Source organism: Vulpes vulpes, chromosome 9 (genome assembly GCF_048418805.1).
Source record: "Vulpes vulpes isolate BD-2025 chromosome 9, VulVul3, whole genome shotgun sequence".
NCBI classification, from domain to species: domain Eukaryota; kingdom Metazoa; phylum Chordata; class Mammalia; order Carnivora; family Canidae; genus Vulpes; species Vulpes vulpes.
Genome location: NC_132788.1, coordinates 24,361,751 through 24,387,948, shown reverse-complemented (window position 1 = coordinate 24,387,948; position 26,198 = coordinate 24,361,751). Strand labels below are relative to the sequence as shown.

At 41.3% G+C, this 26,198-nt stretch overlaps 1 protein-coding gene across 1 annotated transcript; it reads right to left on the bottom strand.

The window, feature by feature from the left end:
* Positions 1 to 5,431: 5,431 nt before the first annotated feature.
* PRSS55 (serine protease 55) lies at positions 5,432 to 25,091 on the bottom strand. Its single transcript, XM_072722102.1, has 6 exons — positions 24,959 to 25,091; positions 20,292 to 20,344; positions 18,824 to 19,062; positions 16,957 to 17,207; positions 15,414 to 15,556; positions 5,432 to 5,749 (listed from the first exon to the last, which is right to left on the bottom strand). Exons 1-6 carry the CDS (start codon positions 25,089 to 25,091, stop codon positions 5,432 to 5,434), a joined length of 1,137 nt encoding a protein of 378 aa, XP_072578203.1.
* Positions 25,092 to 26,198: the final 1,107 nt, after the last annotated feature.

Here is a 26,198-nt window from a genome sequence, read left to right as displayed (position 1 = left end):
AGAGATACAACAATGTATACTTTACCTTAGAAGGGATATCTCAACATGTCCAACTCACTGAATCCCAAGAAATTTCACCAAGGTAGGAGGCCCTTGAAATTGGCTAGATTTTTTTCTTACCCCCTGGCATATAAATATCTTACCAATAAGTCTAGAGTAATTGCTACTTCTTGCTCACTAGGTCAGATCACCACAATGTCATCAATGTAATGGACTAGTGTGACATTTTGTGGAAAGGAAAGGGCTCTTATGATCAAGATCCTTATGAACTGAATTATGACATAGGCCTGGAGAGTTGCTATACCCCTGAGGTAGGGCAGTTAAGTGTAATGCTGGCCTTGCCACTAGAGAGCAAACTGCTTCTGGAGAACCTTATGAATAGGAATGGACATTTTCCTTCTGGAGAACCTTATGAATAGGAATGGACATATGAATGGAAAAGACATTTTCCAGATTAATAGCTGTATAGAGATACCAGGCCATGTGTTAATTAACTCAAGCGATTAAAGCACATCTAGTAGAGTCATTGCAATTGGATTCACAATCTTGTTAAGTTTACAATAATCCTCTGTCATTCTCAAAGATCTATCAGTGTTCTATCCAGGCCAGATAGAAGAGTTGAAGGGGGATGTGGTGGGAATCACCATTCCTGCATCCTTTAAGTCTTTGATGGGGCCAGTAATCTCTGCAGTCCCTCCAGGAATGTGGGATTACTTTTGGTTTCCTATTTTCCTAGGTAGAGGCAGTTGTCTCTTGGCCTTCTCCACCGTTATGTCCCTTACTCCGTAGATCAGGGAACCAATGTGAGATTCTGCCAGATTCTCAGTATGTCTATTCCAATTACACATTCCAGAACTGGGGAAATAACCACAGGGTGGATTCAGGGACCCCCTGGGCCTCCTGTGAGATGGACCTTAAAACCCCATTGATCACCTGACCTCCATAAACCCCTACTCTGACTGGAGGGACCACAGTGATATTTGGGTCTCCAGAATCAGTGTCCATTCAAAGCCAGTGTCTAGTAGTCCCCCAAAGGGCTGATTATTTCCTTTTTCCCAGTGTATAGTTATCCTGGTAAAAAGCCACAGGTCGTTTTGAGGAAGGCTGAGAAAATTAACAGCATAAATATTTGTTCTATGGTCGGGCCCTTCCTCAAGGGTACCCAGCTTCCCTTTCATTTAAGTGGTTCTGGGTTTGTTAACTGGGCCAAGTCTGAGGAGGAGCCATGACCGTTTTGTAATTCAGATTAGACTTTTGTTCACTTGACCTAGAACTTCTCTGCTTATACAGAACAAGTAAGAATGTGTTAGACTTCCTACCTATTTCACTTCCAGGCACATCACGACCACATAGCTATCACCATGGGTCTGTGCATGTCAGCCTATTCTGATCACTGCATTGACCCTGCTGTCCATTATGGTATCCATGCTGTCCTTGCCTTAGGCAGTTGAATGCCACCTTTGGGTATCCACCACCCCAGGATCCAATTACTCTCACTGTGGTTGGTTTTCTCAGTTCAGTGACTGTGGTTCCCCCTGTGATGTCTGGCCTACAAAGAATGATCACAGAACTCTTCAAGGATTCTAAGACTCTATTCGCAAATTTATTTCTCATAGTCATGGTGAGAGGCATGTCTTCTGGACCTTCCCGAGGTGGGTGAGTGGGTCTCAGATGACAAACCCACTACAACATCCCACCTTCCCTGTTTTTGAATCCTGTTCTTTACATGAAATCAAGGAGAGCCAGAATTTCATATTCATTCACTGTAGGTCAAACTTGGGCCTATGTTTTAGTCAACCCACCAAACAAACTGTTAGACCCTTTCTAACTCCCTAAGATGTAACATTAAATAGAAAAATCTGCTTAGTTAGCCCATAGAAATAAATTCTCTAATGCAATTTTAATGTTTCTTCCACCTTTATCCCACACCTTTTGTATCCATTACCACAAATACTCCCCAGATTGCTGTCTGTATGAATTAGAAAACGCAGGTAGTTCTTTTGAAGTATAGCACACCTCCTCATGGGTCATACTTTGTACCTCACCTTTAGGGTCCTGCTGAGAACTGAGTCTAGTTATATGTCTAGAAGCAAAGAGGATGGTGGGGCTGGGTCCTCAGGGGGATTCAGCATTGTTTTGTTTGGCAGTGCCTTGGGAAGGCCACTGCCCTCTCCTCAGTGAAGGCTTCAGATAGAGGTTGAGAGGTCACTTTTACTGGAGGTGGAGAAACTGTTTCCACTGTCAAAGATGACTTATCCAGTGTCCCCAGCTCCATCAAGGTCTTCCCATATATCCTCATTCCAACTTTCAGGATCCCATTCCTTCTCAGTCAATGTGTTTAACAGTAGATACCCTGTGAGGCTAGGAGTTCAACTCACATCATATTTTAGCCAGTCACAGGATGAGACTGTGAATTTGATTATTAGCAATCTCTGCCTTGTGGCTGTAGGACAAAGGGTCTCTTTCAGGACAAATTGATACAGGAGGGCTAAGGTTCTTTTTTCACGGCTTCGAAGAATGAATCTCATGGGCAATAGAGAGTGAGCAAAGCAATAGAAGTTTATTAAAAAAAGATACAGAGAAAATTCTGAGAAGCGAGAGGGGTCCCGACAGGGTTGCCACTGAGGGCTTGTAGTAGTGGTCTTTTATTGAGAATTGACTGGGAAACTTGTGGCCTTGAGATTCTTGTGCTGTCTTGGTTTGAGTTAGGACTTGTGATAACATCTTTAATGGCTTACTTCTTCAAAAAGTAATCCTTACTTTGTATCCTTAATCCTACAAAGTAATCCTTACTTTGTAAAAAGTATCCTTACTTTGGGGTCTGGTTATTCTTTGTTGGTCACAAATGACTGTCATAAAAAAGATACCCCCTCACATTTAGGGCAGGGTGGTCTGGCTTGTTCCCTTATATCTGGTTTCCTTACACCTCAGCACTTTTGGGATTTCTGTGAGCCTGATTGTGTGGCCCCCTACCTAGCCCTGCCTAGCCCTGTTTGTTCCTACCACAAATGAAGATTTCAAGTCATTTCTGGGGCACTAGAGCTGGGAATTTTAATAGTGAATTCATCTTTTCTTTCCCTGCTTTGTCTAGCAACATTAGGAGCAACCGGCCAATCTCATTATACTTATTAGTTTGATGAAATGTTTCAACATATCAAATATATTGGTCACCTAGATCCTAGTTTCTTTCAAGTGTTGGACAGGAATAAACAATGGTGATATTTTGCTTATATCTATTGCCCCCACACCATGGACTATTATTGCTTTCTTCACTACTGGAAATGGAGTTATTAGTATCTTTAAATCTAATCAGATCAGAGAGCCAGTCCCAGAAACCCCAGAATGAATTCAGGAAATTCATCCTTAAGATTTTGTACTTCTAGAAGAACTCTCAGTACCAAAATCTGTACTAATCAGAATTCTCCAGAGAAAAATGTGTGTGTGTGTGTGTGTGTGTGTGTGTGCACATGTGAGTTTGTGCTATAAGAAATTACCTCACATGATCATGGAGACTGGTAAATCCTAATCTGCAGTGTTGTCTATCAGGCTCAAGACCCAGGAAAGCTGATTGGTGATAAACTCTGAAGGCCACTCAGGGAAGGTGGCAGTGCAGGTGAATCCAAAGGCTGTGTGCTGGACAAATTCCCTCTTTCTTGTGGAGGCTGGTCTTTTTGTTCTATTTAGACCTTCAACCAATTGGATGAGGCCCACCCACCTTATGGAGAGCAATCTGCTTACTCAAAGTTCACTTATTTAAATGCTAATCTCATTCAAAAACACTCTCTGAGTTGACATATAAAATTAACCATCATACTCTCCCAGGTATCTTTTCCATGGTATTTTGTTTCTCCCATATGTTAGAACTAATAATGTGCCCATACTTATCCTTACTTTGAGGAAAACTCATTTTTACCCTTTTTCTTGAGCAACTGTAATTTTTTCTCAGGACCCCCTTCTTAAAAATCATATTTTCATTCTCTACCTTGGAACTCTTCTTTTTGGGGACAGAAGGGTCTGCTGTCTTTCCTCCTTGTTTTCAGCTTGTTATCAATTTTCATTTAAGTTTATTCTTGAGTCAAATTGACAGTGCTCATCTCCAACCTGTCCTTCATTTGCTCTGTTTGCCACACTTGAACAAACCTCACTTCTCCCTTCAGCAGATTCTCCTTCATGTTCAGTCTCTCTGAGGAGACTTCTGGGTCCTGCCAGCCCATGAAGATGGCCCCTTCTGTTCTCTGCAGGATTCCTGGGTCTCACACCTTCTAGCACTCAATTGGAAGGGTTGGATGTGGGACATATCACTGCTTGCCAAGAAACTTCTTGAGGATGGGATCCTGCCTTCTGCTAAATCCTCCAGCATCTGACACTGCGAGCTGTCAATATAAGACCAAATTACTGGGTGTTTCCATGTTCCTCTTTCCTCTGGCCACAGTCTCTGTTGGATTTCCTGGGCCACACTAAAGATGCAGTGACAATTTAGGAAATGCAAAGTTTTAAATGGAAACTTGTACTTTTCCCATGACCTACAGCATGGCTGATACTTTTTCAGAAAGAGATTGTGAGACAAAACACTTCCTACTTCTCCTTTTCCTCACTATAACCTTGCTCCCCCAGTGGTCCTGAAGCAGCAATTTCTGGACATAATTTCTTCAGAAGCTCCTGGGAGCCTGGGATTTGGCTACCTTGGAGGTCAACCAGCCAGAATGTCCACCATCAAAGGACATCTTCAGTACATAGTCCCCTTTTCCTGTTCACAGCACTCTTATTTCTGTGTGGGGCACCACCTGCACCCATTATCAGTGTACAGAGTTCTGAATGGCTGGCCCTTTGCTGGCTCCTGGAGTGGACTTGTGATTTGAGCCTCACCTAGAAGAATGCCACTGTTAGCCACAGTGATTGAAGCAGCAATGGGCTGTGGGCTTATGAGTCACAAGAATTAGACCACAGACATTTGCTGGAATTATTAGTAACAAGGCTCTCTCTTTTTATTGGGGCTACTAAGGTGGTAGGATGCAAACTGGAGGTACTACTACTAGTCATTATGGCCACCACTTGGAAGCGCTTTTTGAGGGTGATAGCTATAAATAAAAAATAGTTTCTGTCAATATCTGTTGAGCCTCTAAATTCAGCCATGCCTGAAGCAAAAAACCACTCCTGGTGTTTTTGTGTTTTGTAGGTCTACATCTACAAATAACTGTTTTTGGTTTTAGATGGTTTGAGATAGATAACTGACTTGCAGTGGAAAGAGTCCTGACTAATGCAGGGACCCAAAGCCTAGTCCCCCAGCCAGGGCTCCAGCCTGCATTTCTGGTCCCACTTTCTATTATCACCCTCAGTTCCTGGTCCTTAGATCTAATCTGTAGCCAGTCTGTCTGCTGGTAGCACATTTTCACACACTTTCATTGGTTAAGGAATAGCATCTGCTTTATTATCAGTAGAAAATGGCCCAGAGTAACATGTAGGGCAGAAGTGAAATCAGAAGCCAGAATCTGTGGCTTCCTGGCTCTGGAAATTCTGCTGCATGGGACCTCATTTGTTTCCTATTGGGAGAACCTCTCATTTCCTCAGCATTAAAAGGTCTTCCCTCCATCTCAGTCACCTTCTTGATCCAAAGGGTGTACTTTTCTAACAAAGTGTATATCCCTGGCGTGTTCTTCCTTCCACAGCTCTTGCCCCAGCTGATAATGCCCACCAGGTACCAGGTCTTGTCAGACTCTGTGGTGCAGGCCAGAGGCCCCCCGCTGTCACCCTGTGGGCAGAGAACACAGTTCAATAGTGAGTCCCATTCTAGACTGTTCATTTGAGGCAAAGACTAGCTCATGAATTAGGGAATGCACTGATCTCCCCTACTCCAGGCTGCCAAAGGAGATGTCATTGCTGACCAATGCCCACCCCTCTCCTTTGTCCACAGGAGCAGCATGCTGCTGTCAGGCTTGTTCCAGGAGTTATAGACAGTGGAGAGGACAAAACTGAAGAGAGAGGAGAGAGAGAGAGAATTGGTAAGAAAATCACTGCATGCAGCACAGTGAAAGGTGAGCTGGAGGACAGAGTAAATGCTGCACAGACCAAGAGGAGTGAGAACTAGTTTTGTGGACCTTATCAAATTAGAAGCTCTGTAAAGGGCTGTAAAAGAAAGGAATGAAAGCAGAATATGAGAAATATTGTTAGAGTTGTAGATATGCATTGAGTCTTCTTTGGTGTTCTTCCAGAGGCATGAAGGAGAATGATGTCCCTTTTTTATTCTTTGGTGTGGGTGTCTGCAAGGCATAAGTGAGCTAAAGCTTTTCTGAATGCATGATTCCTATGGGGTGGACTCACATGTGCCTATGACTCACATCATTACATATATAGAAAATATATACCAAGTCCCTACCATGTACCATGCATATATATGGCTTCCTTTTACCCATTTCTATACATGCGAACCGAGGCATAAGAATGCTTAATCGCTTGATCAGGGCTACACAGTAGGCCAGACTAAGTTGGAATCAGGACTTCCTGATGCTAAACTAAGGCACACGTTCTTTTCACCTTGCTACTTGCTTTTCATGGAAGTTGCTGAGTGGTTTTAGGAGGCTTTTCTGCAGCAGAAAGATAGCCTCCTTTTCCAAGATCATAAACGGGTGGCTAGAATTAATGGAATATTATACTGAGTTCTAATAGGAGGAGGAGGATTAATATTTCCTGGACATGATACGTGAGGCATAGTGCTAGCCCCTGGACTTCTGTTTCTCATCAATTGTGCTCCGTCACATCTCTGTGAGGTAGTTATTTTGATTCCCATTTTATAATTCTAAAACTGAAGGTCAGAAGAGGTTTGATCATTCCCATTTAATAAATCTGAGGGAAAAATTATCCGGCCTTTGGGATACAAGACCTTATGTTCTACTGGAAGAGATAAAAATGTTAAACAAAAAGAATCAGTTGTGTTTGATGGGACAGAGTATGCACACAATATGGGTGGAGTACAAAGCAGGGAGTAAATTGATTCTGTTGAGGGAAGGTATATCAGGATAGACTTCAAAGCATTTAGTTTGAAGGATGAATAGGAATTTGACAGGAAGAGTGTGGGGGCTGATGGAGGGGAATCAGACAGGAAATAGAGGGACTAAGATGAGGACATGAAAATGATAAAAATCTGAACCAGGGATGACTTTGGATATAAATGATGGGGATTAGTTCCAAGGTCATAGGGTGTGGATAACAGGGATAAAGTGTAGCGAGAAACAATGAATAAATATGTTCAAATGGAGTTTGGGTTGGCTGAGGGACACATCGCCAAGCAGAGGGATATACAGAGCAAAGAGATTGTGGCCTGAGGGACACCCAGTAAATATGGGCCAAAACAAAAATTGCCATTTTCAGTATAAAATGTTGCCTTTAACACTTGTCTGGTTTTTGTGTGTGTTTTTCTTTGTGCTAAGTTTTGTTTCCGTTATTGGGGAGGAACTATATCAACAGGATTTCCACACCAATAACTCCTTCCATAAATTTTGTTTTTATAACTTTCTTCATTTTATGAAGGAATGGATGTTATTAAAAATCTTATTAATCTGTTGCCTTGATTATTTGTTATTTTCTTACACAACAAGGAGAGAGCTGTCCCTCGGCAAATAACTCTATTAAGCTTCAGTTTCCATATATTTCAAATGGAAATAATACCTTGGGAGTACCTCCCAAGAGAGTTGGAGGATGAAATTTTAAGAATCTATAAATCACCAGGCACAGGGTAAATGTTATGTAGTAAATGCCCTAGAAATGTATTAATATTGTTGTTTTGCCCTTATGTTTTACAAATATTGCTTATATATTTAGGAAATAGGATTCTCCTCACAGACTGCTAGGACCAAGAAGGACATCTGTAAATACGTGTCCTTTTATGCATAAACTTAATTTTTTTCTTCCTTTTGGAAAGAAAAAGCAAGCATTGCCTCAAAATAGGGTCTTGCCTTAGATAGTGGTTTAGCGCCTGCTAAACTCCAGGGTGTGATCCTGGAGTCCCGGGATCCAGTCCCACATTGGGCTCCCTGAGTGGAGCCTGCTTCTCTCTCTGCCTGTGTCTCTGCCTCTCTCTCTTTCTCTCTGTGTGTCTCATGAACAAATAAATAAAATCTTTGAAAAAAATCTAAAAAAAAAAAAAAATAAAGTCTTTGATCCTAAAAGTCAAAGTTTCTGTGGAGTGAAATAAGACTTCTGTGAAAGCAGCAGGGATGATGAGCTCAAGATAACCCAGGGCAGTGAAACTATTCTATATGATACTATAACGATGGCTATGTGTAATTATACTTTTATCTTAACGTATAGGATATATAACACCATAAATGAACCCTAAAGTAAACTGTAATCTTTGAATGATAGTGACATGATAGTGTAGGTTCATCAGTTGTAACAAATGTACCCCTCTGGTGGGGGATGTTGATAGAGGAAGAGGTTAGGTATGTGGAAACGGGGTGCATGGGAAATCCCAATATCTTACTTTCAAATTTGCTGTGAACCTAAAACTCTAAAAAAATAAAGTCATTAGAAAAAAAAAAGCAGCTCAAGTCTAAATCAAGTCATCTTCGCAGTCCCATAACCAGACTTCCTGGCAGCCCAACCAACTGCCCACTCTTAACCTCCTCTCCACCTGCAGACTCTTAGCCTCCTTGAGGACCTCATTCAGGTGTCCTCTCCATTAGGGATACTTTATGGGCAGATAGTTGCTGGCTTCCTTGGAATGTTCATCTACTTGACAAAGATCTGTTGAGCATTTTTCATGTGCCCAGCATTGCACCAAGCACTGGGAATTTACACACAAATAAGACAACATTTCTGCTGGAGCGGAGAAGACAGCTAAGAAAATAGTTCATTGTGATGACTTGCTCCAGAAAATTGCTAGTCCTTCCCAAAAGTATTGCATTACTAGCTGGGGATATGTTTGATTTTACTATGCCATTTAAAAATTATCTTTTAATTGAGCTTTTTTTGTTTCATAGTATAACCTTAGTAAAGGTATTACAAAGAGGAAAAGTGTTGGGAAAAGTACATAAAAAACCTGGTTGTTTTCCATTTTATTTTATTTATTTATTTTTTTGTTTTCCATTTTAACATTTAATTTTGATTTGCATTTTAAGTATAGAATCATCTTATTGCTATTATTTTGAACATATTTTAATGTTTTCATTATAAAATTATCACTTCTCTGAATTATGTGATGACATGATTTTTAAAAGTTTGCTAAATTTAAAAGAATGATTTTATTTTTAAAGGCAATTATTTTTAAATTCTAGGGGACAGTCTTCCTGGGTTATCTGTTTTTAAGTGATGATAATATCGTATAATTTCGAAAAAATTTCCTCGATTGCATCACCGTCAGCTTATTGATAACAAGAGAAAGCTGTCTAAACAGAGAGCAAAGCTTTTCACTCCACAGTTTTAAAAACAAGGCCTAAAATGATAACAACACATTCATTTATAATACTCTTAAATAATAGATAATTAAATTTAAAAGCTTTGACTAAAGTACATTTTGATTGGAGAGGTATTGAAGCAAAACTCCTAGACTCCAGATGGTAGATCCAGCCACAGAAGCAAAGGTACAGAAAATGTCATCAAGGATGACACTTGAAAAAAAAAAAAAAAAAAGGATGACACTTGGTTATTTCAAATTTTGTCATAATTGACTTTGCCCATTTGAACGTGGGATGGTGTTAAATCAAAGAGATTGAAATGGTCAGGTTGGAATGCCCATGGACCCTGATTCTTATATTCTTGGGTGAGTAGTTGGAGTGACAACCTAGGAGAATAGCAAGTCTTCTATGCCTGGTACACACCTCCCTAGGTGATTTTTGCTCTGTCCACCTCTCCAGACTCCTCTTTTATTACTTCTGGCTTCTGAAATATTGGAAATTCCCTAAGCACTTGATGCTGTTTCAGGCCTTCGCAATTTTTTCCCACATTCTCTATGACCAACCTCTCTTTCCAATCTTATCTATCAAATGTTTTTTCCCCATTTCTTTTTTTTAAAAGATTTTATTTATTCATGAGAGACACAGAGAGAGGCAGAGACACAAGCAGAGGGAGAAGCAGGCTTCTCACAGGGAGCCTGATGTAAGACTCCATTCCAGGACCCCGGGATCACACCCTGAGCCTAAAGCAGATGCTCAACACTCAGGTGTCCCTTCCCTTTTTTATTGATATTGGAGCCCTTTGCCTCTTGTTTCAGTATGAAATGGTTGCTCTCTGAGTCTGTGGCATGGCTATGATCTGAGATCTTTCTGGAACTACTATTATTGGGAAGTTTTGTCTTCTCTTCATTATTTAATTTTGATATCACTGTAGATTTATATGCAATGTAAAGAATATAAAGAGATCCCATGTTTCCTATAATAATAACATCTTGCAAAACTATAGTACAATAGCACAACCAGGATGTTGGCATTGATCCAGAGATCCCTTGTTACCCCTTTTTGTGCTACCACCCTATCCCCTCCTACCTGCAACACTTCCTCAATCCCTGGCAGCCACTAATCCATTCTCCATGTCTATAATTTTGTCATTTCTAGAACGTTATGTAAATGGGATCATTCAGTGTAGGACCTCTGGGGATTGGCTTGTTTCACACAGTGTGAGTCTTAGGAGATCCATCCACATTGTTGCACATATGAATAGTTTGTTTTTGTCACAGCTGAGTGGTATTGCATGGCATTGATGTACCATAGATGGTTAAACATCTACATCTTTAAAGATATTTGTTTTCGATTCTTGGCTATTATGAGTGCTGTAACATTCCTGCACAAGTTTTAATGTAAACATAAACCTTCATTTATCTGGAATAAGTGCCTAGGAGTGGCATTTGCTGGGTTGTATGGCAGGAGAGTGTTCAGTTTTTTAAGAAACTGCCAAACTGTTTTCCAAATTGTTTGAACTATTTTAAATTCTCATTAGCAATGTATGAGTGCTCCAGTTCCTCTGCATTTTTGCCATCATTTGGTGACATCACTATTTTTTTTTTAGCCATCCTGAGAGATATGGAGTGATACCTCATTTGTAGCTTTAGTTTGCATTTTCTTAATGGCTAATGACATTGAACTTCTTTTCATTTCTTTTTTTTCCCTAAAATATATATAATATATAAATATAAATATATATTTTATTGGAGTTCGATTTGCCAACATATATTATAATATAACACCCAGTGCTCATCCCATTAAGTGCCCCCCTCAGTGTCCGTCACCCAGTCACCCAGTCACCCCATCCCCCCGCCCACCTCCCCTTCCACTACCTCTTGTTCATTTCCCAGAGTTAAGAGTCTCTCATGTTTTGTCACCCTCTCTAATTTTTCCCACTCATTTTCTCTCTTTTCCCCTATCCCTTTCACTATTCTTTATATTCTCCATATGAGTGAAACTATAGAATTGTCTTTCTCTGATTGACTTACTTCACTCAGCATAATACCCTCCAGTTCCAACCACGTCGAAGCAAATGGTGGGTATTCGTCATTTCTAATGGTTGAGTAATATTACATTATATATATATATATATATATATATATATATATATATATATATACCAATATACCACATCTTTATCCATTCATCTTTCAATTGACACCGAGGCTCCTTCCACAGTTTGGCTATTGTGGACATTGCTGCTATAAACATTGGGGTTCAGGTGTCTTGGCTTTTCACTGCAACTGTATCTTTGGGGTAAATCCCGAGTAGTGCAATTGCTGGGTCATCAGGTAGCTCTATTTTTAACTATTCAAGGAACCACACAGTTTTCCCAAGTGGCTGTACCTCTTTTCATGTTCTTATTTGCCATCCGTATATCTTGTTTAGTGAAATGTCTGTCCATGTCTCTTGCCCATTTTCTAATTAGATAGTTTTTTTCTACTGTTGAGTCTGAGAGTTCTCTATATATTCTAGGTAATTTCTTTGTTGGATATCATCTCCTAATCTGTGGCTTTGTTTTCATCCTCTTGCAGCAACATTCCAACCAGTCTTAAAGGTTGATTTGCTTCAAGTTAGCACACTCCTTGCCTGTTAACCTAAGTCCCTTGATCTGTAACACAATGAATTTACTTTCCTTAGGTTTGCAGATCATGGGCCTTACGGATTGAAGGACCAGAACTTTTCTAGGCCACTGAAGCTAGGAAGTCTGTGTGAAGCTTCCTTGGCTTTCTGAGTAGCTAACACTTTTTTTTTTTTTTAGCACAATGGTTTTTGTTTTTGTTTTTTGTTTTTTAGTTAGTTTGTTTGTTTTTAGGTCACACAGGTGATTTTACTGACCTCCCTCTGCGCATCTGTCGACCTGGCCCTCCCTTGCAGAAAGAACAGAATATTTCCAGTACCAGATCCCCTTGCATTGGGATAATGTTTATAGCTACCATGTGATCAAGAAACATTGTCGACCACTGAACTTCCTTTGCTGATTAGCCATCCTAAACCCCTTTAAAACCCTTGGGCCACACAGAAATTCCAGAGTTGCCTTTTGGTCAAGACATCATCTTGGGTTGCTGGCCTCCTGAATAAAGCACGATTTTTTTTCCAATCAAAAACTCATCTCTTTGGCACCTTGGTGGCTCAGTGATTGAGCATCAGCCTTTGGGTCGGGGTGTGATCCTGGGGTCCTGGGATAGAGGGCTGCAAGATCCTTGCAGGGAGCCTACTTCTCCCTCTGCCCATGTCTCTGCCTCTCTCTCTCTCTGTCTCTCATGAATAAATAAATAAAATCTTAAAAAAACCCAAACAACTCATCTCTTGAGTAATGGCCTTTCAAGCGACTGGGCAGCTGAACTTGGATTTGGTAACACTCTTAATAGGGTCTTTCAGAGGGCAAAAGTTTTCAACTTTGAAGAAGTCCAGTTTATCAATATTTACTTTTATGAATTGTATCTTTGATGTCACTCTATGTCTCACGGATTTCCTGTGTTTTTTTTTTCTGAAAGTTTTTATGCTTTTATATTTAAGTTCATCGTACATTTTGAGTTTTTATTTTATTTTATTTATTTGAGAGAGAGCATGAGCAGGGGAAGGGGCAGAGGGAGAGGGGGAAGCAGGCTCCCTGTTGAGGGGGGAGCTCATTGCAGGCCTCCATCCCAGGACCCTGAGATCATGACCTGAGCTTAACTGACTGAACTACCCAGGTACTCCTTGAGTCAAGTTTTAATTGGATTTATTCTAGGAATTAATGGTTCTCAATTTTCTTTTAAAAAAAATTCTTTACTCTGACTTTTGGCTTTAGTTTTCCTGATTTTCCCTATCCTATGTTTATCAATAAGTTAAATCCAACTCTCTATTCTAGCTATGACAGATCTTGCCTAGATTTTTGCCTTGAGTATTAGGTTATAAGACTGGTTCTCATTTAAATCTTCACCTTTAACAGGTTTCTTTGAAACTGGAGTGGGGGATAGCAACTCTACCATTGGATTGGGGTGGATGCCTGGATTCCCCCCTCAGGCCAGTGATGACACCTAGGTGAGAAGCAGGAGTGCCCAGTTATACCTGAGTGGGATACCTGGTTGGGATGGAAGCCCAAGTTCCTCAGGTGGCCTCCACTGACATCAAGGGGGGGGTAGAGGATGGCTGGTTACTACTAGATGGTAGCTAAACTTCTGGTTCTCCACTTAGCTTCTTCTGTAACTACCATGGTGGGCAGTAGAAGGAAGTCAAGGTTGTCCACTTGACCTTGGTTGATGGGGTAGGGGGGGCCATCAATTTTTTCTTGGTATTTATTGGAATACAATATTTAATATTTATTGTCAAAAAGTTTCTGCCTTGCTAGGTTGCTCTTTTCCTAGTCCAGAGAGAAGGAAGTCTTTCTTATTTTGTTAGTTTTCCTCTGTGCATATTGGCATTCTGGGTTGCAGTCTTGTCTAACATCCAGTCTAGAATATATAAGAGGCAAAAAGAAAACCCAAGGAACTCACTGTTGGGTCATTCCTTAAGCATTAGGATATGCAATATGCATCTCTACCTTTCAGAGCCTTTATTTTTGTTTTTACAATATAATGTCCAGTACTTTTAGCTGTACTTAGTGGGAGGGATTAGCATAATATGTTCCATCTTGTCCAGAACCAGAACTCCTGATTCTCTTTTTTGTCTTGTAATGTTTTAAATTGTCCAGAATGTGAAGAAAACACAAGGTTAATATGATATTGATATCATTTCTCTCTTTGGTCCTCACAGTATTCACCACATGAGAGACTCCTAAACAGTGTCATTGCTGCAGGAGTCCATTCTTTCTTACCTCAGGCCTCTTCTTCATTTTCTTCTCCTTTGATTCCCTCAACCCCTATTCTCAGCAACTCTCTCCCTAGACCTTATCTCACAGTCTAGCAGGGAAAGCTACCATTTCCTTTTTTTTTTTTTTTTTTTTACCATTTCCTAACATTAAACAATAATAGATAAGTCTGTAGATAAATACTCTCCCCATCCATGAAACAGCATTTTCACTCTACACAATGTTTAACATCTGCATTCATAGTTTTACACCAGTGATGAGATTCATTACTCAGCAAATGAGTAGGATTAAGTGGAATTCATCAAAGTGATGATGAACAGTGCATCTCCCAAGAAGAAGAAAGTAAAGACAAAATGCATAGTTCATCCTTAGAGCCATAGAAAGTTAATTTCTGAGGATTTTTCATATTTTTTTTGAGCATCAATCAAAACTGTTTTTCTTTTTAAATGGTTGTGTTCATTATATTAAAACTAAGATACCAGTCTTTAGTTGAGTGAAATCCACATGTATTTTCCAAAATATTACAGATCTTTACTCAACTGCCTGCCCAGGAGATTGTAGACTCTTTTTGGTGAGAAACTATCTCATTCATGGTTGGATTCCCCAGGGCTTAATGTGCTCAACAGTTAATGAAATAAAATGATTCCTTGTATGAATCTCAAATTCTGCTTGGCTTTTTGTTTTCTAAGAACTCCAAGAGAGCAGCCCGGGTGGCTCAGCAGTTTAGTGCCGCCTTCGGCCCAGGGCGTGATCCTGGAGACCCGGGATCGAGTCCCATGTCAGGCTCCCTGCATGGAGCCTGCTTCTCCCTCTGCCTGTGTCTCTGCCTCTCTCTCTCTCTCTCTCTCTCTCTCTCTGTCTCTCATTAATAAATAAATAAAATCTTTAAAAAAAGAACTTCAAGAAATGGAAAAGTCTTGGAGCCCTATTTATGTAGTATATCAAGAGAAGAATAGAAATATTTACACAGGGTTGCTATATAATGACTCATGGCTATGCATTAACATTCCAAGGATCTGACAATGAGTACTCCTCAATTCATGTCCCCATTCCCACGGTGGAGCTCTGATTCCCAGGGCTTTCAACAATAGACTCTTGTTGTCTATTCTCAGTGAAAAGAAGATACCCTTGCCTTGGAGCCCTGAGATGATAGGAGCCTGTAGGTGAGGGTGGGAATACTGCTTAGTTACCTGGCAAGCATCAAAGCTCTCATTCTCGTATCCAGCACACAGCATATTCTTGGTAAGTTTTGGAAACGCCTTTAAACATTTCTCCCAATCCGTGATGATCATTGGCACTTTCATCAGCTCAGTTTTCATAGAGTATTTGTCATCTAGCCCACAAAGAAAGTACATTATAAAAGTCACTAGATAGATTATAAAAGTTGCACTAGTCCCAGTGCAACTAGATCACCCTGTGCATCCCTGCATCCCACCAGCCACTTGCCTATCTTTCTCTACATCCTCCACTCTCCACTTCCTTCCAATAATTCTATGTTATTCACTCATTCTGTCATCTCAGACTTTTCTAAAGAATTCCTCACCTGCTTGAATTATTCTTCTTATTCAAAATTATATTCCTGCTTCCAAGCAGGCTTCCTGCTTGACTCCAACTGACCCTACAGACTTGACTTCTTGGAGCTGGCTATTGATCATTTTTCAGTATAATCCTGCCTCTTCAGCCTATATACCTATTGCTACTTTTTAGTATGTGAGTATGATACTTCCTTAGCACAAGGCTGCTGAAAGTAGGTTTGTGCTCCCAGGAAAAAGGCTTTCAGGTCCTCCAGGCAAGGACAGGTTGACTAAGAGTCTTTATAGGAGATTTGCCACAGCCCTTTCTGGACTCCCAGCTTCCAGGAATTTGTCTGAACTTTTCTCTGTCTTGTTAACTCAGACCACACAGATTTTTCAAATTCTTCTTCTTATTAAGTACTTTTAATCTTACAGATATCCATCTGCCTCCTCTTTACTTCTAATTCTCCAGTAGAGCCTAGAAACAGTCTTTAGTTTTTCTCTGGTTACTAAACCCCTGAAATTCCTACCATCTTCCAGACCCCAGCTGGTTGCAAAGTTCCCTATTGTACCTAGAGTCTTGTTCAGTCCTGAGGCAGTGCTATGCTGTTCCCATCTCTTCCCCTACCTATTTTCATTGGGGGAAGTCCAATGGGGCTTTCATAATCCCTTTTTGCCCTCACATAGTTCCTCCTATTTTGGCCAAGTAACAATGTAACAACAAGTAACAACACATTCATTTCTAAGAATGGCTGGGCCACACTCCAGGACCATCAGAAGTCTAGGCCAGGACAGGTATCTAGAATGCCTGTAGGAGCCAGGTGGGAAACATCAAGGTGTGAATCAAGGGAGATGTGAGAGAATAAAAAGGAAGGGGGCCCCTGGCAAAATGAGGAGTTTAGATTCAGTTAAACAAGCAAACAAGACTTCTCTGTGCTGGCTGAATATGACCACACCTGGCGAATGGCTTGGACCTGGCATCTCAGCCTGGGGCTTCGAGGAGATGCTTCCTTGGCACTGGGAAGGGGCTGAGATTTGGCCTCTGTGAGCCTCAGGTATGCAGGGATTTGCTCCAATGCAAGTCTTTTTCTCCTTTCCCCTTAGCCCTCTCTCCTTTCATGTTCCTGACCACATCCTTAGATTTACGGGCCCAACCTCAGATGCCCGTGATATGGCTCCTCCCTCAGAAGCTCTCAGGAGATGCTGAACAGTCACGTACCGCTATTAGTCTGACCCCATCCTGCCACCCAGCATTTGTGCCATGTGGAGGGGGTGGGCTTCCTGGGTATGCAGATAGGCTCCATCTGTCCATTGAATGTGATAGGCGAGGCCAACAGCAGCAAGGCAATATCATTGTCCATGTTGACTTTTTGAAAGTCCTTGTGAAGAACTATGCTGGTAACCTCCTTTATATCCAGGGATGGGCTGCTTAAGTCATTGCTTCCCAACACAACACTCAAGTCTGTTGGACTGTGGCGTAGAACCAGAGAGAAGGAAGTAGAAGGCGAAGAGGAGTCATGAAGCACACAGAATTTACTCTGCCCAAAAAAACTTAAATCCCATATAGTTCTAGGAGCCTTTAGAACTTGTCCTACTGGAGCTGTTGCTCAGAAGATGTAGGGATTTATTTATTTATTTATTTATTTATTTATTTATTTATTTATTTATTGATGTAAGAATTTTAAAGAGGTCGAAGGAAGTGAAACTGCAGGAGGGGCAGACCACAGCCACGTTGCTGCTCCAGCAGTCTTGGAGATGTGAATGAGATACTCCTGGCTAATGCTACAGAGGGAGTACACAGCTTTGGGGACTCCAAAGAATACACAAGAGAGCACTTGGCATAGATCAAACTTGTTTCAGATAGGTAAGGTGTTATTACATTGATTTGTCTACCAGCAACTTAGAGACCCAGGCACAGAATTTAATCTAGACCTACCACTGATTAAGCAGAAAGAATTTTTAATAATAATTTAGGCATTCCCTCCAGGCAGAATGGCCAGAAACTTCCTAATAGCCAATCCTTAAGTATATCATGGAAGCATATGGAACAAGTCTCCTTGGTTATGTCATGGTGAAATTTTCCACTGCTTTTTATTATTATTATTATTATTATTAACTTTTAAAGGTCAGACTTTCTGTGTATCTTCCAGCTTTATTTCTTTCTTTTCTTTCTTTCTTTTTTTAATCTTCCAACTTTCTTAAGGTGGTATAGCAGGTATCACAGAAAGCATAAGCACTGGGGCCTGGATTTAAATCCTATTTCTGTTTACTATGTGTGCACTGTGGGTGAGTCATTGGGCCTATTTTCCTCTCTATAAAATAGGATTGTTCATTCTACCTGCCTCAGAGGATTGTTGTAAGATTGAATGAATTAAAATGGGGGTTATTCATCTACCTTCTTCAGGGTTGATATATAAATGAATAAGTTAATGAAGGTTATTTCTTAGCAGGTAACTGACTCATGATTAGTAACCAATAAATGCTAGATTTACAACCAGTCTCCTGGAGTGCAGAGACAACTCTGCAAGGAGCAAGTAAATAGAATATCAGATAACCTAGGATCCCAGACTTCCAGAATTAACAGAATTTCCTCCTAGAAGGACTTACATGTCCTAGAAGGTGTGGATGGACCAAGACTTTGACTCTACCAAACCACAAATGTTCCTAAAGAGGATAGTATGTGACCTGGGGAAACCATAGTTATTGGTCCTTGGAGGCAATGTGTAGGGCAAAGTAGATGCCACCATCAGGCTCACTGCCTCCTCTTCCCTGGGAAGAATGTCAGATTTGGCAGGAGAGGCAAAAGGCTTTTGGAACTATATAAATATTTTATAACATACAGTCAGAGCTGACGGAGAAACAACTAAGAAAAAAAAGAACAAATGAACAAATTTATACATTGTGAAGAGGAGAACTGAAATAAAGCATTGGACAAAGGGCTGAAGGGTTGGGTGGTAATCATTTCTGTCTGACTCAGGACTGACTAGGGCTAGGGTTTCCCTTAGCAATCAGGTCTTGCTGAGTGTGGGGGGTGTCCTGGGAGTGAACACTGCCAGAGGCAACAGGGATAGGCTCTTGATACTTACAGTAGCTCTTCAGAAATTAAACAGTGAGCAGCAGTGACAATCCACCACTTGTTGATGATTGCGCCACCACAGAAATGTTCATTTCTTGCCTGAATACTCACCTGCCATGGGAACTCACCCACCTCAGCCTCCATCCCCCCTATGATTCTGGAATACTGAGATCCTCCCTCAAAAATGGGTCTTTTACCACATTCTGGTAGAATGAAAGAGAAAAAAAAGGGAAAAGTAGCAACACTTAGTCAATATCCATGGAGGCTTATAAATAGCTATCATTATATCCATTCTAGAGATGAAGCTTTCCCTTGAAGCACCCATAGGAACACAAGTAAGCCAACAGATGCTCTATTTTGTTGCACAGAGTCTGGGACATGGGTCAGAAGTGTTGGCTCTGTCCCCTCTCCAGCATTATGATCTCAGGCAAATCACTTCACTGAGCTTGTTTCTGCAATAGTCTAAAATAAATCACAGGAAAACACTTGTCCAGAGCCACCCCTGGAGTGCTGGGCAAAATAATGCTCCCAACCCCAGTAGATGTCAATGTCCTAATGGGCCATTCCCTAGAGCTAAAAAGTCAGGATAAAACAATCATATATGAACTTATGGTTTCAGTCATGTTAACAAGCTGGCCTTGTGCATGTGGGAGGCAATGTGCCACAATACTAAGAGTGATTATGAGCCTGAAGCTTGATTGAATGATGGATCACAGCTTTGGGAACCAATTGTGTGACATCTCTGAGACACAGAGTATGGCATTTTCTAAGAGGGCAGGCTCTGGGGCCCCACAGCCTGAGTCCAATCCTGGCTCTGTTGTTTACTGACTAAATGATTTCAGTAAGCATTGGGGAAAGCTACTTATCCTCCCTTGCATAGAACTTTTTTTTACAGATTAAATGAGAGTGTGGGTATTGAAGTGTCCAACACAGTGCTTGGCATAGAGTAAATCCTCAAGCCACATTAGCTGTCAGAATTTCTCATATCATCTTGCACCAAAGGCTCCATGAGGCTGGCAGCTGAGCCCCATTCTCCATCTTTGTCTTAAGAACAACTGATATCACAGGTATAAACTCCTGTAAACTTAATAGTAGAGCACAAAACCCCTGAGCTGTGATGGAGGCAATGCTAAAATGGGTGAGAATCTACTGCAATTGCCCACACCAGAGAGAGGCACATTCTGTTGATTCTTTCCCGACAACATGCACTACCACCCACTCACATTTCAGCCAATGCCCAAGGCCAGAATGAGGGAGGGCAGGTGAATAGGCTGTGTTCTTTTCATGGGGTAGTGTGCAGAGAGGGAAATGTGAGCCCTAGAGTCAAACAAGTACAAAATCCCCGCTCTTCTACTTCCCTGCTGTGTGACTTGGGACAAATCTTCAACTTTCATAAGGCTCAGAGTTCCTCACACATGCATGAGGCTGAGTGTGGAGAACCCACTGTGATGGTATGGAAGTTAAACATGGGGAATTACCTGACCCATAAGAGCAGGGAAATAACCCAGTTTCCTTCCAACCTCAGCCATACCTGGGAGAGAGAACCCATCAGGTTCAGAGAACCTTAGAGAACCTGAGGTTCCTCAGAGAACCATGAGTGGCTGCCTATTGAGAACAGAAGGCCCTGGCCTTCTTCCTGTGTGCATACATGTGAATGTGCCCAGCTAGACTTTTGCTCTGTATCTGTAGTACACCAGACCTCTGTCATTTTCCTGAGCCCCATTCTCTTCTTCCCCTGATTTGGAGTTCTAATGCTCAGCTCATTCTGGGCCCTTGCTTCTAGGCACTCTATTACTCATTCAAGAATAAAGGTTAGTATTTCAGAACTGAAACTTCAGGTCAGATGGGTTGAACTTTTAGGCTCAGGAAGAGAGGAGAAGAAAGGGAAATAAGGGAAATCTTTTGGGGGAGTATTTGGGAAAACCTGAAGCTACTGCTCTTGTGCTCTTTTGGGCCAGCCTCTCAGTGACCAATTAGCTAATTAATGAGCTCAACAACTGAATCTTTCCCTTAGCCCTTAATGCTCACCACTGACTGGTTGGAAGTGACATGAGCAAGGTCACCATCATGCCCAGCCCCACCTGGGAGAGCTGCTCTGGCCACTGGGAGAGGAGTCCACATACCAACATGTACACCCTTGGCTTGAGACATGAGCAGCAGAATTGATAACAGAAGCATGGCCCTTGGCTTTGATGTTTGCCTAGGAGGTGATGGAGGCCAGAATTGAGGGAAATGATGTTGGCAGAGCCTCTCTTCTTATAGTCAGTCCCTGGCTGATGATGTCACAAAGGGCTATGGGTTTGGGTAGACACTACTCAAGCATCCTCAGTACTGCCTTCCTGGCCAGTGGCCAGGCCCAATACTTGGAAATGAATTGTACTAATTTCAGTTCCCAAAGTGATCGCAGTTCATTTTCCAGGCCACATTGTCTACTCTCCACAGCCTAGCTCCCTTGGTTTTCATCATCTGCAGGAAAGGAATAATAGGGTCCATGAAGAAAGTAATTGTGAAGCTCAAAACAAGATCATGTGACTTGGGTGATGGACTCTCTTTACCATACCAAGGGTATGGCTCCATCTACTTCCTGAGAGGGGAAATTCCAGGACAGATGACTTACTCCTTTGCTTGTCCAACAGACCCCTGCAGGCAACTGCTCCTCAGCACCCAGGTGTCCACTCTGAGGGTTGACCCAGGGCCTGTTGTGTGGCCATGGGAAGGTACAATTCTCATCTGTTCTGAATAATATGTAATCTGTCTCAAACAGAAGAGGCCTGGTGAAGGGATAACTTTTTTTTCTCTATTGGCATATGGGTAAAAGTACCAAAGCATGCCGGGTCACTGGGCCCTAGTCTTGCCACCAAGAAACTCCAGGCTTTCCCTTTGCTCTTCCTTTAGACTCAGCTCTCTCCTCTCCTGGACATGCTACACCCACCCCTGCTAAATGCTGGTGGCTTTCCCCTTTGCTCAGTTTAGGGGTGGAGTGTGGAGGTGAGGAGGAGCCTGGGCCCTAGGTCTGATTGGGAGAAAGGAGGATGACTGCTAATCTCACTTGTGGGAAGGCAGGGATAATGGCAAACTCATACTAAATTGTTGCTCATTTTCTACTAAAGTATCTGGACAAAAGCCCAGCTCACCTCTAGGAAGATCCATTTCCTTCTGGGTCTATAGCCCTCCTATTAACATGACTGAGCCCTATTTCTTGTTAAATACTCATTCACTGCCCAGCATTATTATTTAGTGTGTGTGTGTGTGTGTGTGTGTGTGTGTGTGTGTGCAAAAAGCTCTTTTACAGTAACAACAGATCGCAAAATGCTTGAACTGATGGAGGGGAAAGATGGGTTTGGACAGAGCTACTGTGCACAGCCACATCTCCAGAGTGCACCATTCCTAGAGGCTACAATGGGAATACCACCCCCCTGGAACTGGGCAGACATGAGAGCTTAGGTGTGAAGAGAAACTTCAGTGCTCTATAAGGAATCTATAGAAATCCAAAAAGGAAAGAATGATACATGTCACATGATGACATAGGTTACCCAGGGACTGCTGGCTGGCTGGCACCTCAGACGCCCCCAGGGTGACCTAATCCTGGTGACTTTATTTACCACAGTCCTGGCTAATAGATCTCTAACTTTGGTGTGCAGCCCGGGGAGCTTGTTCAGTGCAGATTAAGGTTTGCCAGATTTATCAAATAAAAACACAGGCTGCCCACTTAATTTTGAATTTCAGGTAAAGAACAAATATGTTTCTAATCTGTGTGGACCCCATGCAATGTCTGAGAGATACATACACACACAAAAAGGAAGAAAGAAAGAAAGAAAGAAAGAAAGAAAGAAAGAAAGAAAGAAAGAAAAAGAAATTCACATTGTATATGAAATTCTAGTGTATCTGGAATTATATATTTTACCTGGTAACCCCAATGTTGATTTCCAAGTTTTTTCCTTCAGATGCTGATCCAGTGAATAGGAAAGGGGAAGGAGGACAACAGATTTAAGCATTTTAACAGCTGCTCCCAGATGATCCCAGTGCAGATCATCCTGAACCATGTTGAGAATTGTCAGTCAGGCCTAGGGTACAGAGCTTCCTGGGGCCCCTGGGAAGGTGGGATTAGAGTCTGACTCTATCCAGGAACTCTGGAGAGCGAGAGTGTCTGGCCAACCACTTAGGTTCTGGGGAGGGATGGACTGACCCTCTAGTTTGTGCAGTGTGGGCCGCACAGGGGAGAGAGAGCCAGTCGGGGATGTCTGAAGATCCACACATAAGGCTTCCTGGAGGGGGCAAGAGGAGCCCAAAGAGGTGGGGTTGTGCAACCAGGCCTGGGAGCTGCAGGACAAAGGAGGCTAGCAGGAAACCACAGAAGAACCCAAGAGACACTACCTTAAAAGTCAGCAGGAAATGCCTCCTAGGCCCAGAGGTCAGGAAGCTGATGTTTGGACTAGCTCACCTTTATCTGTACCCTCTCCTCAACTTTGATTCCTGCCAGGAGTGAAAGAGCTGCTCAAGGTGGGGGAAGGTGAGCAGAACCAGAGGTGAGAAAAGGCCCTTGTTCCTAATTGGACCCAGACTGGAAGAGGAAGATTTAACAGAGTCAGATTTCAGCCTCTGTAGTGTGACAAGAGTTTCGATATTCTAGTGCCTACATTGAAACTGGGTTTGGGACTGAAGTGCCTATAGAACTGTTATCTCTGAACAACTAGAAGGTGTACCTGGAGCTTTTCTATCTGGGTAGGACAAATCATCCCCGCTGAATGGAGTTTAAAAAGATGGTGGGAGACACAAATGAAGCTGTGTGTTCGTCGAAATCCATGCATTGCACTTGTTCAAACATAGCAGTTATACTACCCGTTGCATTTTTCCAGTGCCTTTGCAGTTGGTGGGAAAATTCTGGCTGGAGCTTCATGATTTCTCCATTTACAGCAGTTTGCTGAACTGTGGGGAATGTACTTATCCATACAAGCATAGGCAAGTCACCTAGTTCAGGCAGGCAAATGACTGGTAGGACTGCCATGCTCCACCCACAGCCCCTCACCCCACCCCCAGCCCCCACCTCTCATGACAGATGCAGCCAATTGATCATAACTCCTTTCTGCTGAGCCAAGAATTGGCCACAATGTGGCCATTTAGGCAGCTGTTACCAGGGGATCAGACAAAAACCATTGTTATTGTTGGACTACATACAACCAGGGTTGCAAGAGCCGCACCAATATCCAGTAAAGACATAGTCAGACACTTTGGAAGATGCATCTAGTCTCCTCTCTGACTTTCATGCAGAGACTTGCTGCCCCTAAAAGTTGTGCATCCATTTATATTGTACTGTGTTATTTAGTAGGTAGCCTGCATGTTGTACTAGAGATGATTTCTGCAGTCAGACTTACTTAGCTTCAAATCCTGCTTCCAATGCTTCTATAAAGGGTCTTGGGCATGTTAACCCACCTCTGAGAGTTTTGCTTATTTCTGCACAGGGTATAATAGGACCTACCTGTTAGGGTTGACATGAGGATCAAGCTATGGTCACAATGTGTCTTAGTCTCTCCTGGCTGCTGTAACAAATTGAGTTGACCCTTGAACAACGTAGGGGTTAAAAACACCGACCTTGCCTTACAGCCAAAATCCACGTATAACTTTAACACTCCAAAAACTTAAGTACCAATAACCTATTGTTCATGGAAAGCCTTATCAATAACATAGTTAACACATATTTTGTATGTTTAAATATTATACATTGTATTCTTATAATAAAGTAAGCTAGAAAAAAGAAAATATTATGAAGAAAATCATAAGGAAGAGAAAATATATTTAGAGTACTGTATTTATTAATACCATAAGTTTACATTATCTGTTTACAAGGTGAATTATTTGTTAGTACCAACATCAACAGTCTTATGTGATACAAAACACTGTAGATATTATATGTATTACTAACACTCAAAGTAAAAAAATGAAAAGAGAAGGTGAAAAAGAAATTCATATTTTTTTACAGGTATAATGATCCATGCATTGAAGCAGCAGTGTGATTGCTTTGTGGTAGCCTAGTGTAATTGATATGATTGCTTCATACTGTTATAAAATTTTTATGGCATGTAGTATTACAATCATATTAATAATACAATATTAGTAAAATTGTTACAGCTTTTAAAAAACCACTTACCTGCAATAATAGGCTGATATGCAGTTTCTCCGATTATGAGGAGTTTATTTATTGTTTCAGGCTTAATGATTTTCATGACTTCTCCTGTAACAATGACGGCATCTTCAGTGGTGTAATCCTGCCAGACTTTCATGGTGTTCTCTCTATTGGGGTTCTCATCTATTGCGTTGGCAAAGCTTTACACAGATTGTTGTGTGTAATGAACAGTAAAAGTCCTTCTGATCCCCCGATCTAGAGGCTGAATTAGAGACATTATGTTTGGGGGGCAAGTAGACAACTTTAATACCTTTGGTGTTGAACTCATGGAGCTCTATGTGGCCAGGAACATTTCCTGTATCAAGAGAGTTTTAAAAGGCAGTCCCTTACCCTCTTACCAATTGGTACTTCAGGGATGGAGCATCAATGAAACCAGTCCAGAAAAAGGGTTCTTGTTGTCTAGGCCTTCTTGTTGTACAACAAAAAGACTGACAGCTGGTGTTTATATTTTCCTTTCAAGACTCAGAGGTTAGTAGCTTTATAGATAAGGGTAGTCCTCATTATAAACCCAACATTAGCTTAAAACAGTAGGGCTAGCCTATCCCTCCCTGCCTTAAATACTGATGCTGGTTCTTCTTCCTTATTAATTAAAGTCCTCTGTGGCTTTTTCTTCTTTTTTTTCAAAATAGAGCACTTTCATTTGCATTAAAAAATCTGATCAAGGTATCTTTTCTCATCAGTGATTTTCTTAATGGCATCTGGGAACTTGTTTGTTGCCTCTTGATCAGCAAAAGCTGATTCTGTTATCTTGATATTTTTTAAGACAAACCTTTTTCTAAAATCATCAAACCATCCTTTGTTGGCATTAAATTCTCTAGCTTTAGATCCTTCACCTTCTGTTTGCTTACAGTTGTTATATAATGACTTTGCTTTTTCTCAAATCATATGAGAGCCTACAGGTATGCTTTTCTTATAGCAAATTAAAAAAAGATCTATATAAAAGATGCATTTTCAATATGAGATAAAAAAGCATTTTGCAAAAAAGTGCAAGTCTTTTGCACCTGCTAGCAAAGCTGCAGTGATAGCTTCACGGATTTCCTTTCCTTTTCTTTCTTTTCTATTCTTTCTTTTTTTCTTTCTTTCTTTTTTCTTTTTTTTTTTTTACAACGGTCCTATGCTGGATTCATTTTTCTTGAAATGGTGAGCAACCACAGCTGCAGACCTCAGTCTATAGTACTGATGAAGGAATTAAACTTTTTCTTGT